At 33.8% G+C, this 18,505-nt stretch overlaps 4 protein-coding genes across 4 annotated transcripts in view; 3 read left to right on the forward strand and 1 right to left on the reverse strand.

The window, feature by feature from the left end:
• The window catches only part of LOC134246070 (uncharacterized), a 24,432-nt gene that overhangs the window by 3,887 nt on the left and 2,040 nt on the right, over positions 1-18,505 (forward strand). The window lies entirely within an intron of this gene.
• Positions 3,090-9,207, forward strand: LOC134246067 (uncharacterized). The gene is made up of 6 exons (XM_062728328.1): positions 3,090-4,708; positions 4,994-5,113; positions 6,316-6,751; positions 7,425-7,667; positions 8,388-8,530; positions 8,721-9,207. The coding sequence occupies exons 1-6, from the start codon at positions 3,139-3,141 to the stop codon at positions 8,786-8,788; spliced, it is 2,580 nt and encodes an 859-aa protein (XP_062584312.1). The 5' UTR covers positions 3,090-3,138; the 3' UTR covers positions 8,789-9,207.
• On the reverse strand, positions 14,442-15,301 carry LOC134246072 (DNA polymerase epsilon subunit 4-like). Its single transcript, XM_062728334.1, has one exon. The coding sequence runs from the start codon at positions 15,267-15,269 to the stop codon at positions 14,925-14,927; it is 345 nt and encodes a 114-aa protein (XP_062584318.1). The 5' UTR covers positions 15,270-15,301; the 3' UTR covers positions 14,442-14,924.
• LOC134246033 (lysophosphatidylserine lipase ABHD12-like) overlaps positions 15,320-18,505 on the forward strand; it is a 21,318-nt gene continuing 18,132 nt past the window's right edge. Inside the window, exon 1 of the mRNA XM_062728296.1 lies at positions 15,320-15,430. The gene's annotated coding sequence lies outside the window, so the exon portion shown is untranslated. The remainder of the gene's footprint in view (positions 15,431-18,505) is intronic.

An 18,505-nucleotide genomic window follows, 5' to 3' on the forward strand; every position in this document is an offset into this window, starting at 1 on the left:
ATCAAGATGACAGGAGTAATCAGGTCTACAGCATACCAGGTCATTAGCATTTTCTGTCTGGACCTACCATTTTCGGTTCTAGTATTAGTTTCCATGCACAACTTCCGTAACCAGACGATACTTTCATTTTCAATCTGCAAACAATACAAAATTGAGAAATAGGTAATGTTTGTGAATAAGCTAGAGAAAAGAGGAATGCTTTTCCTTGTATTTGTTTAATTTTTGTTTCATGTATCATTGTCAGTATGTGACACACCTGCGAAGTGACGAGGAAATGCGGACGTTATTTGCGTTTTAGCAGACACGCACAGCTTGGCATTTTAAAGCCATAGGTTGATAGAACGAAAAACTATATACCCTATTTAAAGGGTTAAAGTTTTTGTTTTAGGGTTACTCACAGATAAAAATCTGTTTGTCCGTTTTCATTTTAATTTAAAACCAGTGACTTTTAATAGTCCTAAGGCCAGGTAAAATTAATCTTTAGATTCTCATCCTAATTTGCAAAAAAATTGGGGCTGGTGGGCGGATTTTATTTTTTATAATTGTTAATTTATATATAGGCCTAAGTATCAACAAAACAATGGACGCCCCGTACACATTTTTTTCATTACCTTAATGCAAATATGAATAGATTTAATTCTTGTCATATTCTTTTAAATATTTAAAGAAATTTTTTCTTTAAAAGTTAAACATTTATTGTTAATTAACAAATTATCAAGTACACATTATACGGCACACCCTGAACAAAATAGGTGGGGATACCAATAAATTGTGTATGCGTGACTTCTTATTTTGCAAAATCTATATAAATGTTCTAATAATTATTCTACTGAAAAATCTAGGCCTTCTCTTAAGTCTGTCTACGATGTTGTAGATTTTTTTTTATTTCAAAGCTAAGTCACACAGCTGGAGATCGTTATATATAACTTGACTTTCCTCGTCTATTTTTACTTAGTTACAATCTCTCTACATATTTGCTCCTGCCAGTGATGGTATCTATATGTGTTTATGCTATTTTTTCTTCTCTGCCTTCTCTATACTGACAAATTATCTTTTCCTTACACATTTAAACTGCTTTTATTGCCGATTTTTCTCCATTCTTCACATGGTGTTTTTGCTATAAATAGCGACACGCGACTTTTAATACAGACGGGAGATAACTCTTAAACTTTGACCCAAATTCTTACTGAATAAAAATACATGAAAATACCCAAAAATCAAAATAAAAAACATCGGGGCGGGACATTTTGAGAGGGGCGGGCGGGGATGAGAATCTAAAGATTAATTTTATATGGCCTAACTTGTTTCGGTAATAAATTTTTAACTCACAGCTCACAACTCACAGGTACCTATTATGCTAAGTATATAAGTATATAGGTGCCTGCTCATAGTATAAAAATAACACAATTGTTTTATTATCATACGAACGTTAAAGCTTTAAATTTATAACTGAAACAAGTGTCTGCGACGAAAATGATATAAATTTCACTATTTCAGCCCAAATTTGATCAAACATAATTTTTTTAATCAAAGGGGAGCAATACGTGATATCGCGAGTACCAATAAGTACCTCACAGTTATCTAACTTACTACCGCTCTTTAGCGGGGGAGTCGAGAAAGGTCTAAATTTCTGGGGCACATGGCATTGTTTACAGTAGTGACAATCGAATGATTCTAACAATTTAAGGTCGAAAGCACAATGTTTTGCCAGATATTGAACGCCAAATAGTAGATTGTCAAATAAGGCAAGTTTAGAATATTTTATCTTCTTAAAAATATGACAAATTTCAATGAAAATTTAACGAGAAGAATCCGCTTAGTTAAAAATATCGTTAAAAAATGTAACAAATAAGGATTGGGTCCTCTCAAAAATTTATTAGGCTGGTTCAGCGATTGTTTAGCAAGGCATTTCACCAGGATTTTTTACTTATTTGTCCTTATAAATTCTGCATTGATCGTTCTTGCATTGTATTGAATAGCACATTTGCCCCCAGCCAACAACGTTTCCTACCTCCATCGCAATCAGATTTTTTTAAGTAATCGCGATATCAAGTATTGCCTACAGACTGGGTTATTTATTGTGAGAAAAATCCAGAAAGCTTTGAATTTTTCCAGGCTTAATTTTCATGATTTTATATTTTTTGTGCTAGGAAAGTTTCAGAACGGGAGCCATACAAAGAATGGAAATTTCGCTGTCTCCAACAATGAAGCTGCAGAGTTGATTTTCAATACTCGTGCAGTTATGCAAACTGAATTAAATGCTGAACTCGATTTATTATTAGCTTCAGATTTGTTTTCATTTCATGTAAATATGGACAATAAACCTAAGAATGCCGCCTCCAGTTAGAGGCATCAAATTTTCAGTTTTCTTGATGGCACCAGTTCTGATGTTTTTCTTGCAAGTATAATATCATTGGCAAGTGAAAAAGCCTGGAAAACGTAAAATACTTTGGACTAAAGGAAAACATTTTTATCTGGTAATTAAACAAAATTTCGAACTGCATTGAACAACATGTACTTTAACTTAATTACCCTAATATTGATGTAAACATGGGTGTTGTTTTAGCTCGCCTGAGGCGAAGCCCTTAGTTAGCTTTTCTGATTAAATCACAGAGCTGGAAAAGAAGAAACTTATGTGCAAATAGCCTGAACATAACATAGATTCATTTTTCTTTTAAATCATGACTGTAGGGGGTGGGGCAACTGTGGGTGATTAAAGTTTCACATGGGAATATATAGTATACATGTATACAAATAATTTTTTTAATATCTTTAAAAAAAGAGCAAAGGTATGATCAGTCATACTTATTGGTATTATATGTTGAAGTTTCATAATATAATAACCCCTGGAGGAAGAGTAAGGCCAAAGTAAAGTTTTACAATATAAAGAATTTATAAGATAATCTTTAAAAAAAAAACTTTTTCCCAGGAACAGCAATGTCATTATTACCATATTCATATATAAATGGAAGCATCTTCACATACTGTATATTCAAGTGTGTTCAAATCATGATCCCCTGTGCTAGGATGGTTTTTACCAAAGAAAATCTGCGGACATGAAGGTCCATAGTTATTCAGGTGAGCATTGTAACTCATGGGCCTCTTGTTTTGTTTTACAGTTGCTGCTATTAGATAAATATGGAAGAATTCAGTAAGGATGGCCCCTCAGCAGCCAAAAAGGCAAAAGCAACTACAGAGTATAGTGAAGTCAACAATGAAAATAGCCGCGGAAGTGGGGGGTTTGCTCCAAGTGGTGAAGAAGAGACAAACAGTGAGGTATTCGACCAAGACACTGAACCTTATGACATAGGGAGCTGTGAGTCTAATGAGAATTTGTTTGGAGGGGGAGCATTGAGTTCAACTGTCAAGGACTCTGACAGTCCACTTAGAGAGGAAGCAGGGATGCCTGTGGTGGAGATAGAAGAGGAAAAACAAAAGAATTTTCCCTCAAAGATGAAGGCCATTGAGTCAGTCATGCAGGATGCCAAGTTAATAACAAATATCGTGGATGGTATTGATATTGATGGTGTGTATGAAAAACTCAAAGCCAAACGAGGAAAACCAAACAGAGTGGACTTGGTAATTAATGAAGTTCTGGAAAGCATTGAAAAGTTTAAGAAGGAGAGCTGTAAAGACAATTCAAAGGAGAACACAGTCATTGTGGAGGATCTGGTGAAAGTGATTGACAAAGCCACAGCCAATATTTCAAGACTGCCCTTCACTGCAGGGGAAATCCAGCAACTTTTGACTCAGCACCAGGATAGACCAGATAGAGTGGATTATGTTGTAAGCCAGATATTGGTCAAACATTATAAACCATTACCCAATCAAAAACAGGAATATGTGGATGACATGATGAAAGTATTGTCAGATTTACCTAATGCTGACCCAGAGCATGTGTACAAACTTGTCGAGAAACATGGGCAAGAAACAGACCGAGTTCAAAAGGTTGTAGATTTTTTGAAAAATCAAAAAGACTCTCAACATTCTTTAAAAAAAGAAACATCTCTGCCAACAGATCCTAAATACCTTGAGGACCCTCTGTACAGAGATATGAGAATCGTGTGTAAAGTACTGCCTGACAAAGAAGCAAATGAAGTTTATGAATACCTGGCAGCTCATCATGATAAGAAGGATCGTCTTAAAGTGGTGATAGAGGAGCTCATGAAGTCTGGACATTGTGATTCTCAGAGTTTTCCTCCCAGTTTGGATCAACAGCCGGCAGCTATTTCAGATGTTTTGGGTGTAGGAAGTAATGGCACCTTGCCTAAAAACATTCAAGAAGAAGTAGACGAACTGATGGAAATATTTCCAGATTGTGATCCAAATTATCTTTATGATGAACTGGAGGAACACTCAGATGACAAGGAAAGACTGAAAAATATTGCCATGAAAATGTTCGAGCACAAAAATTACCCTCGATTGAAAGACACATTAGAGGAAAGAAAAAGACGGGCTGAACACAACAAAATTCAACATCTTCAGTTTGAAATGGAATCATTTCTTGTAAGATTTTCTGACCCTATGGGAACATTTTTAAATGTTGAACAAGAAATGTCCAGTTCTTACAGGGAACACTCACTGCAGCAGCTCAGGAGGGATTTTAGGCAGCTCAAAAAATCATTTATTGTGAAAACTCTTGAAAAACACAATTATCATTATCATTTGACCAAAAAAGAGATTGAAAAAGAATTAGAAAACACTCCTGGTAGGTACTTATGCCACTGAATTTCAAATTAAAGTTAGGAATGGATTGTTTTATATTCAAGGGTTTTTTTTTGTTTTATCATGTTTATATGATACCACATGTAATGCTGTTAAAACTATTACCTTGACATATCTTTAAAAAGTATTGGTAGATAAAACGAATAGCACATCATATGAAATGGATAATTCAAAGCGAGAACTTATTATAAAAATGTTCAACTGTTTATTAACTAATGAATTTTTATGTGATGCTTGTAAATTAACTTCGATCGATTTTTTCCTACAGCCAGATCTAGGAAGTTTCGTAAAGAGCCTCTGGGAGAGCAAGATTGTTGGATGCCTGAGCAACCAGATGAGTTCTTTTATTATGAGAAGTTGTTCTCTGAGAATGAAGAGGAAATCAAAAGTAACCTATTTCTTTATTCTTACACTTTTAAGCTCACTTGAGCCAAAAGTTCAAGTGAGCTTTTCTGATCAAAATTTGTGTTTTCAGTTGTTATTGTTGTTGTAATACTTTTTACATTTTCATATTCTTCTCAAGAGCTGGCAGATTTTCAACCAAACTTGGCAAAGAGTTTCCTTTGGTTAAGAGGATTCAAGTTTTTCATTCGAAGGGCCACACCCTTTTTTCAATGGGAGATAATTAAGAAATAATGAAAAATTAGGAGGTGTTATTCATGAAAAATCTTCTTCTCAAGATGCATTGGCTCAGAAAAGTTGAAACTTTTGGCAAAGCTTTCTGACATAAGTAGATTCAAGTTTGTTCAAATCATAACCCCTGTGAGTAAGGTGGAGCCGCAATGTGGAACAAAACTTTTACACTGGAATATGCAGGTAAAAAATATTGAACAATCTTTTTCTCAAGAACAGCAGCGCCATAATTATTCATATTGATATGGAAGCATCTTCAGGTACTGACAGGTAGTGTAGAGTCAGTTTCCTTCAAATCATTATATCCATGGGTAAGGTGGGGCCACAGTGGCACTGTGGAGATGAAAGTTTTACATATGAATATTTTGTGAAAAACTTGAAAAATCTTCCTCTTAAGAATAGCAAAGTCATGATTATTCTTTTTGATATGGAAGCATGCTCAGGTAGTGTACATTCAAGTTTGTTTAAATCATGACCCCAGAGATAAAGTGGGGCCACAGTGGGGAATCAAAATTTACATAGAAATATATAGGAAAAAATCTGCAGATTTTAAGAATTTGTGACATATTGACCCATGTGAGCACTGTGGCCCATGAGCTTCTTGTTTTCTTTTATTTTGGTGAAAATTGTTTTCATATTTACTTAAAGTAGAAATAGGATGAGAAATTCTTTCAAATTTCGTCTTCGCTACTTTTGGTCCAATTTCAATTAAACTTGGTATATGGACAGTTCTAACTCTGATTCTATCATCAGTTTGATATTTTGATGAACTACCATAAGAAGAAATTATTTCAAAATGCTACCCTTCCTACACATTCGGTTTGATTTTAATCAATTTCAGTTAAGTTCAATAAATATCAAGATAGGTTCATGGACATATGCATGCATGCTCTGTTCGAGAATATTGTATTTATTTCAAAATCTAATTCATCTATTCAATAATAATATGTATTTTAGGATATCTCCATGACAAGAAGCAGGTATATGAGCTCCGTCTTCAGGAGGCCAGGGACAATGACGAACTGATGGAATGTCAGTGCTGTTTTGACGAGGAGTGTCTGTTTGAAAATATGGCAGCCTGTCCTGATGGTCATCTGTTCTGTAAAACTTGTATCCGCAGATCAGCTGAGGTGGTCATTGGTCAAGGAAAGACTGATTTCAAGTGTCTGACGGGGACATGTTCCTTTAATTTTTCGCTAGCCACTCTACAGCATGTTCTGCCTGCTAATGTGTTCTCCATCATTCTGAGGAAGATGCAGGAGGAAGAAATCAAGAAGGCAGATATCCCCGATTTGGAGTCTTGTCCTTTTTGCAGCTTTGCAACCATTATGCCTGATCCAAATGATAAAGTGTTCAAGTGTCTTAATCCTGAGTGTCTAAAAGAGTCTTGCAGGTAAATTTTGAATTTGTTTGTATCTGAGTTTCATGTTTTACAGTTTTGATTCAAAGATGTCATAAATATATATGTATTTATATTTGTAGTATCGTTTCCTGATCTAAAAATTTTGCGCATTCGCTTTAACATTACCTGTGAAAATTTCCTGTATACATGTGAATGACTTAGAATTTTGCTTATGGTGAATAATTCAGAATTTTGATTCTTGTGAATTACTCATGATTTTACTTCTTGCTGATTAAGCAAAATCAACCTTTCTTTTTAAGGGACATAATTTAGAAGAGGTATTTGATTAAAAAATTAATAAAAGATGTTCTATAGAGAAAATAATTTAGGATAGACTTTTCTCTGCATGTAATTACAGACTGCTTACTGAATTTATAAAATTGACAGAGATTTTGAAAATAAGATTTGAGGGGGGAATGTTAATGAATCAGGCATCCATTTGTAAAAAAAAAAAAAAAAAATTAAAGAAAAGAAAAGAAAAAAAAAAGAAAAAAAAGAGTTAGTTGTACATCTATTTCAAATACCTCTTGCAATAAGTTTGAGAATTATTCCAGCCAAAATAATATTTCAAACTGAATAAAAGTTTGTCTTGTTATAGAGGGTATATAGTTTATGAAATTTTTTTTAGAAACTAACAATTATTTTTCTTTTTTTATTAAACAAGATTGTGTAAAGAACCAAACCATATTCCTTTACGCTGTAATGAGGTGGAGAAACAGGGAGAAATGAACATGAGAACTTATATTGAGGCTCGACTGACAGAAGCCATGATCAGGCGCTGTCATGTTTGTCAAAAAGCGTTTGTGAAGGAGTTTGGCTGCAATAAGATGACTTGTACCTGTGGGGCCACCAGTTGTTATGTGTGTCGGGCTGTAGACATTGACTATGACCACTTCACAAAGGATGAGTAAGTGCAGTTATACTTTCACAATTTATCAATGGCCTTGACAAGGGCATTAGAGCAAGGTCAAGGTCACTTATTGGGAAATCAAAAGTAACTCCTGCCATGACTCTAACTTATAGTGGAGAAATATTGGAGGCTCGTAGGATCAAAGAAATTACCTCTCACCTGAAGGTGTGCTGAGAACTTTAGATTAAGTTCAAGGGTACTTTTTAGAAATTCTTAGCAATAGGATGTATCTCAGTAAAGGACAAATGTTGAAAGTCAGTAATTTGGAAAATTTTGCCTATAACTTGAAGAAGTATATATAGTATGTATTCCTTGACCCTGACTCAAGAGAAGGTAAAGTTATTAGTAGAAAGCAGTAAAAGTTACTGTCTTGTCCATTAATTGACACAGATGTCTTTTAACCTGAATTATAATCAGGGAGGATAACATTTTGTAAGCTCATCCACATTTCCTTTTCTTTTTTAAAAGGAAATGCATTCAATATGGTTACAATTTAATCAATATATCACAGAGCTTTTAAAATTTACATTCTACATTATTAATATGTTGCCATTGTTTTGTTGATACACGTAGTACCTGTTCACTAATAAAGTCTACGAAATTTACCCCTTCCCCCATTATAATACATTATATAAGGGGTGCAAATCATGTGCAAGATTCCTTGGTTCTGGTAGTTACAAAATAATGTCAAACCAAGAACAAATTTTGTAATTTAAGATGTAACCAGGGTGACATGAACAAGCTCCATAGAGAGGAGATGTTAAAGGCAGCGACAGAGGCCCGGGACAAATATATCCAGGACCACCCTGAGGCTGCAGATATTGACCTGAAGTATGACCCCCTAAAACACATAGAGGAGTGTACGTATAATACTTAGAATTCACTAACTCTGACTAAGCTTAATTTATTAGAGGACTGAGGTAACTAACATTACTACGTTTATGGATGGAAAGAAATAACAGATAATTTTAAATTGAATACCCGGTTTTCAATACCATCCAGTCATGTTTGTATTAGTCAGTATAATTACTATCACTGGATTTTTTTCAGTTGAAGGTTTGAAGGAAGGTGAATATGATGATGAAGAGGAGGATGAAGAATATGAAGAAGATTATTAAAAACATTATGAAACATGCCTTTGTAGTATTTTCAATGTAGAACTTCCTATTAACATTTATTAGTTGAAGAGTGAACAACAATTCGTATTGTACTGTGAAATCACTAATTTTCGTGGGGGTTTAATTTTCATTGTTTTCGTGGTATGAAGAGACCCATGAATTTATGTCCACCACGAAATGTAAATTTTTATATACAAAACCACTAAAAAGTTCTTCATCCACGAAATCAAATCCCCACGAACCAACATTTTTTCCTCAAACCACAAAAATTTGACCCCACGAAAATATGTGATTTTACAGTATGCTGTATTTCTAGATAGAACTTTTTTCTTGCAGCTTTCTAGGTTTTGTCTCCGAAAACGCTGTATTTGCCTTAACTTTTCAGAAAAATGGATATAAAAATAAAAATATGAATCTTCTCTCTCTTTTTTTTCCCTTTAAGTATTTTCCCTCGAGAATACCGTAATTAGGGGAATATAATACGCACTTTTTTCCTAAAATAAATTTCTGTGAGAAAGGGATGCGTATTTTACATCACAATGGGATTTTGACAAGTTTTTCTTTCAGGTGCAACACGGCTATCATACGTACATTATATTACCTAGAGACATATGCAATTTCTATTGTTAATTGCCATATTTTAAACTTCGGAAAGTTATTGTTGGAAGGTGTGCTTCTTAAAAATGTCACTTTCATAATCTTTTTATGCCCAAATAACATGAAAAAGTAAGTTAAAAGTAATTTGAGCTGCATGTTGATTGTCAGCGAGGAGGCCGCCATTACTGAAATATTTTTAGACGTTCACTCATAGCTATGTCACGTGCTTCCGGAATGATAGTGCACATGCACCTTATCTGCCAGACAAAGTAATAATAAATCATTTTTTAATGAAATCCAATAAAATAAATATCAATTTTAGGTTTAAAATAACTCAGTGATAATCTGCAACAATATTAACACCCCTCCATACGTCCCAATGAAAGGAAGCCAAATGACACACGTGCGCTGGCTAAATGATAATTACCTATCAACACCCCTCGGGGCAATTAATTTCTACCGATCCAAAGCAATGTTTTTACAGTTAGAGCACTGATTATTTACTGCCATGTTAATTGCTGTGATTATTTTCTTTGTTAAAAATTGGGGGAAGGTTTATGAATATGATGTGTGAGCATGGTGAGCATGTGTTGATTACGGCACTTAAACAATTAAACACTTGTTAAATGTAATTTTACCTTATCTTATACTTATCGGCCTCTTGTTTAAATAATTGAGAGTTGAGAAATGAAATATAGATTATGCTAAAACTTTTAATAAAAGTGGTATCATTTAGAAAAATCATTTAGAAAATAAGATATCCGCGAAGATTCAGGAGAGGAAAATCGTAGTCTTCTTAAAGAAATAAATACTTTGATGTTTCAATCCCGTTTCCTGTTAAGATATTGTAAGATAATTTTAAGCATGATTATCCACCAAAATTAAATTATTACAACTGATAAAACTTTCGACAATATCTCTTGCTTTGTTGAAATAAAATTATTTCATCTAAGAATATGGCGACGCATAATTTCAAAATCACCGTAACTATTCTTTAAAAAAATCTGTTAATACTTTTACGCAACATTATCTTGTGCTTTGTTGAAATAAATGAATAAATAATTTTCTGCAGATTGCCGCGATACGGAACGTCAGGATTAAGAGAAAGTTATAAAGTGTGTATTTTAAAAAAAGTGTGTTCAATAAATTTTTGACACCTAATCCTCGCGCCGATTTTCGTAACAAATTAGCGTGATTTTAAAGTTAAAAATCGCTTGGTAATTTTTTCTGTTCTCTCTCATTTTTTTCCCCAGTTTCAGACTCAAAAAGGGGGGTGCGTATTTTACATCAATGCGTATTATACTCGGCCAAATACGGTATGTAACTCGTTTTGAAACTCCTTTTGGTTCAACTGTTCCGTAATTATATTGCTGTGTCATTATTGATTTTTCTGTTCATTGTTTCAGCAGCAGTTGCACACATTCATTTGAATATTTAATAGGTGTGAGCAGATCAAGTTTGAATTTGGTCATGTTCTGATGATTATCGACACATATCACTTTTGAACTTTGAAAAAAAAAAATTTGAACTTTGAAAAAAAAAGGAATGTATGTATAATGTTGAAATTGCATATGCAGGTACTGTATTTTACCAGAAAATGCAGGTCAAATTCGAAATTAGTCATGGTCTGATGATTTTTGACAGTTATTCTTCTTGAACTTAGGAAAAATCAGGAATTTTTAGGAGCAGAAATTAAGGACTCGACAATGAAAGATAATGATATTTAATTACAAGATGTGTTTGTGAAACACTGATGCCCCCCCATATGGCAACATGGTGAAGATTAAACTTTTCTTAAATGCAGATTTAATATATTGGTACCTAAACTAGGGTCTCCTAACTGGAAATACAATTATGAAACATGAAAGCCCCATCACCATCTGTTCCCAATTACTAGTATGGCCAGGCTAAAGTTTTTTTTTCACAAGTACAGAAATCATCAAGGTCAGAAGGTCAATATTATTGGTATCCAATGAAAGGTATTTCCACAAAGAACACATATGTGAAGTATGGAAGCCCTAACCCTAGCCTTTCAAAAGTTATGGCCAAGTTTAAAAGATTTTAAAAGTAAATTAAACTCCCATGATCAAGGTCAGAAGGTCAAGGTTATTGGTATTGAATGAAAGGTCTTGTCACAAGAATTACATATGTGAAGTATGAAAGCCCTAGCCCTTGTTCTTGAAAAGTTATTGCCAAGGTTAATATTTAAGTCTGGAAATCTCCAAGGTCAAGGTTATTGGTATCCAATGATAGGTTTTTCCACAAAGAAGACATATGTGAAGTATGGAAGCTCTAGCCTTAACCGTTCAAAATTTATGGTCAAGGATTAAAAAAATTAAAAGTAGGTCAAACTCTAAGGTCAAGGTCAAAGGGTCAAAGGTCTTGCTATCAAATGAAAATCTTGTCACAAGGATTAAATATGTAAAAGGATTAAAAGTAATAGGTTTGCTTTTTAAAAAGTATTAAAGCACTAAGGGTCATTTCCAAGGATTATATATTTGAAAAAGTAATCAAAAGTTATGACCAAGGTTAAAGTTTTTTTTACAAGTATGGAAATCTCCAAGGTCAAAAGGTTAAGGTTGTTGGTATCCAATGACAGGTCTTTTAATACATATGTGAAGTATAAATATTCTGGTATCTACTGTTCAAAAGATATGGCCAAAGAAAACGTTTGGAATTTTTGTGGGGTCAAACTCCAAGGTCAAGATCGAATTTGGTGGTACCCAAAGAAAGGTCTTGTCACAAGGAATACATGTGACATATGAAAGTCATTGTTCCCTGAATCAAAAGTTATGGGCATGGTTAAAGTTTTTGCGGACAGACAGCTAGAAAGACGAACGGACACGACAAAAACTAAATACCCCGGAATTTTCGATTACGGGGGCATAAAAATTATTGATTTTACTTAACAAATTGGGTAAAAGATTTAATCCATGCCTACTTAATTAAAATATATACCCCTACCTAATAATAAACGTTTATTATTAGGTAGAGGGTTTTTTTTTATAAAAGAAAAATAAGTAACGTAACGTCAGGTGTCTGTGCTTTTAAAATACTGGTATGCTGAATTTGAAGCCTTTTTCTGGATGAAAAATTCTCTCATTGTCTACACTGAAATTAAATCATAAAGAATGCAGCCTCGCTACTTATAAAGCATAAACTGTCCCAAGTTATGACATTATATCGCATAACATAAGTTGAAAGAAGCTTCATTTCTTAAATAACAAATTAACCTTTACAACAGATAACAAATAATTAATACCACTGCTCTAATACGCTTCAATTATTCTCGTAATTTGAGAGCAGATATTGGTACTTTCCATGACATCCTTGCATGGCACAAACAAATTTGTAAATCATGGGGGTAATTTACTTATTATGCGCCAGGATCGATAGATCGGGAGCACATATTGTTTTTGTCCTGTCTGTCTGTTTATTAGCTGCAGAACTATAGCGTTATGGTTTTATATCATAACGCTACAGATCCCGTAATGCAAAAAAGGTGAAATTTACGGCACAATATTTTTGAGCCCTTTTGGGGAGAATTTCTCCACTTTCTAGCATTGGTCAATCAACTACCATTAAGTCCCCAATTCTAGACATATTCTGTAGCCAATATGTATATTTTATCCACCTCTCAACCATTTATAGTTGTCTCCACAGGCAATAAACTCGCTTGAACTGAATTTTCAGCAATTTAACAAATAATTTTAAGCAAGCGAGTTTATCACTTGTAGAGAAGACTATAAAGGGTTGGGAAATGGATAAAATATACAGATTATTTAAATAATGTGCCTAGAATTCGGGAGTGAAAGGCAGTTGATTGACCAATGCATATTTCATTAATTGAGCTCTTTCAAATGACACTAAGGTCAATGACCTTGTGACCTCGACTGTGACCTATATTCTAAAATTAGCTTCTTTTTTAAAAAAAACCTTTGCCATAACTTTTGAACCATGAGAGATAGAGACTTCATATTTGGTAGGCTGCAGAACTGTAGCTCTCCGAAAAATATATATTGACAGACCGGAGAGGTACAGTGCCACCCATTGAAAAAACTGTATATTTATTGCGCACAAAAAAAATGTGCTGTTTCTCGATTTATTTCTCCATGTTTTTAAACTTGTCCCTCAAAATATTGCTAACCTTGTGTTCCTAACATATTCTTTCACTGACTGTTTCCACAACAAGACATTCCTAATAATTCTGGGCCTGAAATTGAGATCATCGAAAATTTCGTCTATTTATTCTTCCATTTTGGTGCACAAGATAATTTGGTCCAACACGCTTTTTGCAGAAGTCAAACACGAGTATACTTAATAAAGTAGTAAGGAATTTTTTTTTAATTTAGCTTTTTCGCATTTGAGTTAAGAATTTGGAAGAATTAATCAAGAACCAATTAAGCGCAACTTTTTGAGCGCAATAAATAATAGGTTTTTTTTAATGGGTGGCACTGTAGCTCTCCGGTCTGTCAAGTGTCAATATATTTTTTCCAGAGAGCTACAGTTCTGCAGCTAATATTTAGTACGCATACTCCACTAACTACGTTCTTTCAAGTGACACCAAGGTCAATGACCTTTTGACCTTGACCTATATGCTAAAAATAATTATTTCATACCTCAGCCATAACTTTTGAACCACGGGAGATAGAGACTGCATAATTGGTATGCAAACTCCACCAATTAAGCTCTTTCAAATGGCACAAAGGTCAATGACTTTGACCTATATGCTAAAAATAGCCTTTCTGAACCTTCGTCATACTTTTGAACCAATACATATGTAGATCGGGACTTCATATTTAGTATGCATACTCCATAACTTCCATCATAACTTTTGAACCATGAAAGATAGAGACTTCATGTTTGATATACTTACTCCACTAATCAAGTTCTTTCAAATGACACCAAGGTCAATGACCTTGTGACCTTGACTGTGGCCTACATGCTAAAAATAGCTTTTTTCCAAACTTTATTCCCGCCAGGTCACCTGGTGCATAGTGTTTCACAAAAACTTTTTTTTAACTTTATTTCAGGCCATGACGAAGCAAGTGCAACATATGCTGTGTAAGTTTTATTACAAGAAACTTTGAATATACAATTAAATAAACGCTGTGTAAACAATTTAACAATGAGTCAGACATGAAATTACTGATAAATTCTGTTTGCTACAACTGAAGATTGAATTTTTAAAGATAATGCCAATTATACCTATAATAAACTTACCCTAAAGACTTTGCAATAATGCAAAATATATGTACATTGGACATGTACAATTACAAAGAAAACATTCTATTTTAGAAATATATAAATAATGATATATCTAGAAACAGTTGTGTTAATACGCTTTACAATTTGCTCCACATCCTGACACAAAGTTCAAAATCCATAGCAATTTTGAATAACATCCCTCTGTAGTCATTAATATAATATTATCTATATCAGTACATCTCAAATGTTCGACAAACTGATCCAACGGTGCATCATGCCATTGACCGGAAACAGGTGAAGTCGAAATCAGAGTATGAATTTTAAACAACATTCAGTCAAGGGTTCCTTCTAGAAATAAATAACAGTCTCTTGTGTCCAATATGGAATCAAGGTCTTTCCTCTGTAGAGTCTTTCTTTTACTCTGCATTGTACTGTGAACAGCATCTTTAGAAAGTTCCCACACAAATAATTCAGTAGCTTTGGCAATAGCGATCACTGCCTCTTGACTTGCTAAGGTTACGTCAGGGTCACTCTTCATGATCGATTTGATTCGACTCAATGGCAACTTCATTAACTTCTCGTTATCCTGATTTGAAACTTTATCCTTTGTTTTGTCTGGATTGTCTGTATTCTCTTTATCGGCAGTTTCTAATTCCATTTCTTCTACTCCCGCCATTTTCGCCTACTTTCACTTTTGAATCATTTAGAGTTATCGACCTTGTAATGTGTACGGTGAGGGAGAGTGTCAAACGTTGAAAAAAATACTAACGTCATTTCGGCAGTCCTGCAATGCAATGAACTTGAAATAGAAGACTGAGCTTTTGTCGAGTACTTCAGGTAGTTTGCAAGATTTTAATATCAATGTACATGCGGTTTTATTTACATGTAGTATACGTTCAATGATTGAAAAAATGAAAAGCTTATCGGTACACCTTACTGCGAAAATATGTGGTTCGAATTTCCTCTGCTCTTGCGTCAATACGGATGTCACTCAGCCGTTTTCTCTATATTCATGATATTCATGCGGTTAAACCTTATAATACCATGAATACATTTGTATCTAGTGCGTAAATCCTTTCTTTGAATCGAGTTCGTCTTAAATATCAGTTAGAGTATTGTATGAACAATATTGATGAATGCATGGATTCAGAATTAAACAGAGACTGATTAAACAGAGACATCACTGATTATGAACACTTTAGATACTGTTAGATACTTTTTATTCCCCCACAATCGAAGATTCGATAGTATGTTTTTGTCCTGACAGTCTGTTAATATTAATCTGTTTGTCCGCTAAAACACAAAAAAAAATTTTGGCCATAACTTCCCTTAATTACCAATTAAATACTCGATCACCTTCTGGCAACATCATCTGGCATTATTGCCGCAATATTGTAGCAACATTCTGGCAATACATTGCAGCAATATTGTGGCATTACTGTATACAGGGTTTTTTCACCCCGTCTTATTTTTGCCGGCCTTAATTTAAATTACGAGCAATTTTGCCCCGTTTTAAATTCGCCCATTCATAGTTCTGTTTAAGAATTTATGCTGTGTAATTGAAATTCGCCCCCTTTTAAATTCGCCCAATCAATACAGAGGGCGAAAGGGGCGAAAATAAAATGGGGGCGAAAATTTCCCTGTATATACAGTATCACTTTTCGTAATTGTAAATTAGATTTGCTGCAATATTGCCAGAAAAGTGTTGAGGCAATGTTGCTGCAAAGCAGTTACAGTACATGTATTATTTCAGGTTGTTCTGCAACAATACTGGGGCAACACTACAGTACTATACATAAATTGGTCATTAATAGAAATAATGATATATCAGTCTAACAAGTATCAAACTGTGCAGTGCTGAGAAACATAACAATCAATAGCAAGCCACAGGGTTAGTAAGAATTAGCTACTTCTGCTATTCTTTAAACAGATAGAAAAATTATATTGAGCATCATAATAAAAATCAAGATGATATATGTTTGTGGAACACTATGTGCCTCGGGTTACTTAAGCAATAGAGGTCACAAGGTCATTGATTTTGGTGTCATTTGAAAGAATTAGTGGAGTATGCTTACTATAAATATGAAGTCTCTATCTCTTATAGTTCAAAATTTATGGCAGAGGATTTAAAAGCTATTTTTAGCATATAGGTCACAGTAGAGATCAAAAGGTCATTGACCGTGGTGTTATTTGAAAGAGGTTAATTAGTGAAGGGTGCATACCAAATACGAGTTCTCTATCTTTTATGGCTCCAAAGTTATGTCGAAGGTTGAAAAAATCTATTTTAAGCATATGGGTCATAGCCAAGGTCACAAGGTCATTGACCTTGGTGACTTTTGAAAAAGCTTAATTAGTGGATTATGCATACTAAATATAAAGTCTCTATCTTTCATGATATTAAAATTATGGTGAATATTTGAAAAAGCTATTTTTAGCATATAGGTCACAGTCAAGGTCACAAGGTCATTGACCTTGCATGATGTCATTTAAAAGAACCTAATTAGTGGAGTATGCATACCAAATATGAAGTCTCTATCTCTTATTGGTTCAAAAGATATGGCGAAGGTTAAAGTTTACAAACAAACACTTAACAGACAAACAGACAGGACAAAAACAATGTGCGCCCCCGATCTATCAATGCGGGCGCATATAAAATGTGTATAGAAACAAAATTAAAATGCCATTGTGAAAATGTCCAGCAACTCTGCATTAATGTTCGAATAAGCTTAATTAGCTGCTGATCACATATTCCCAAATGCCAAACAGTGTAATATGTAATTGTTTGTAATTTCCAACATATATAAATTCAATTTTCTTTCAGGTATTCAAATTTATGCAATCAATTATAATTATATATGCTCATGCATTTAACTGCATGATAGCATGCATTCATCTTTTCCTGCAACACAAGGATATATATAGACATACATGTCTTAGTATGCATGTATCACAAGCACTAGTTGAAACACCCCAGTTTTATCTCCATAGAATCATTCATCTAAAAAAGAATCTGGTTTTGACTCACCAAGTCTGATCATAATGGAAACAGATTGAGTTACTCAGTAGACATTCCTATAATTCTACTGAAATTCTTTTTTCTAGCCATTCCACATTATGCAGTCTTACTACTCATCTTGTGTAATCCCACTGTACACAATTAACAACTCTAACTAGAACTGTCCAATAGGGACAAATACCCCCGCTGGGTTTTTCAGAGTAGGTGCCAATTCAGAAATATTTTATGGATTTAGTAAGTGGTATTCACTATTGTCTAATAAAGTGTCTGCCACAGCATGATAAGCCCATCAGATATTGTTGATAATCATAAATTGGTTAGGGTGCAAGAAAATTAAGTAACCTTAATTAACAGATTGACACAGATTTCAATGATCTAATTTCCATTTCTTATCATGTTTAAAATATTGTACATACATCTCTAAGAGACTTACAGTGTAGGGATTAATTAAAACAAATAATACATCATATAATTCTAAACTGGCTGTGTTAGAGCTTAACAAATATCCATCTGCAGCTTTAAATTGTTTATTGCAATATTATGAAATAATGGAAATGCTACAGTCTAATAAAAAAAATTCAAAAATTAATTACCGGTATTCTTTAGACTATAAAATTCAAGTGAGACATGACTGCAATTTGTTGCAAATATATGAAAATTGAAATGTAATTTTTTTTCAATGAACACATATATATAATTAATTTTAATTATATCATACAATACTAATTCAGTTTTAATCATACACTAAAACATCAATTTGTTTTAATTACATTACACCAATTGAAAGATCTTTATCTGAACTACAGCCACAAGAACTCTTAATTAACACAAGCAACTATAAGGCCATTTCTTTTTACCCAACTCCCAAGAGGTAAATTAAGATTAGATCTAGAGAT

The sequence above is a fragment of the Saccostrea cucullata genome, unplaced genomic scaffold (genome assembly GCF_032062105.1).
Source record: "Saccostrea cucullata isolate Sc308-1 unplaced genomic scaffold, CSIRO_AGI_Scuc_v1 ctg217, whole genome shotgun sequence".
Lineage (NCBI taxonomy): Eukaryota > Metazoa > Mollusca > Bivalvia > Ostreida > Ostreidae > Saccostrea > Saccostrea cuccullata.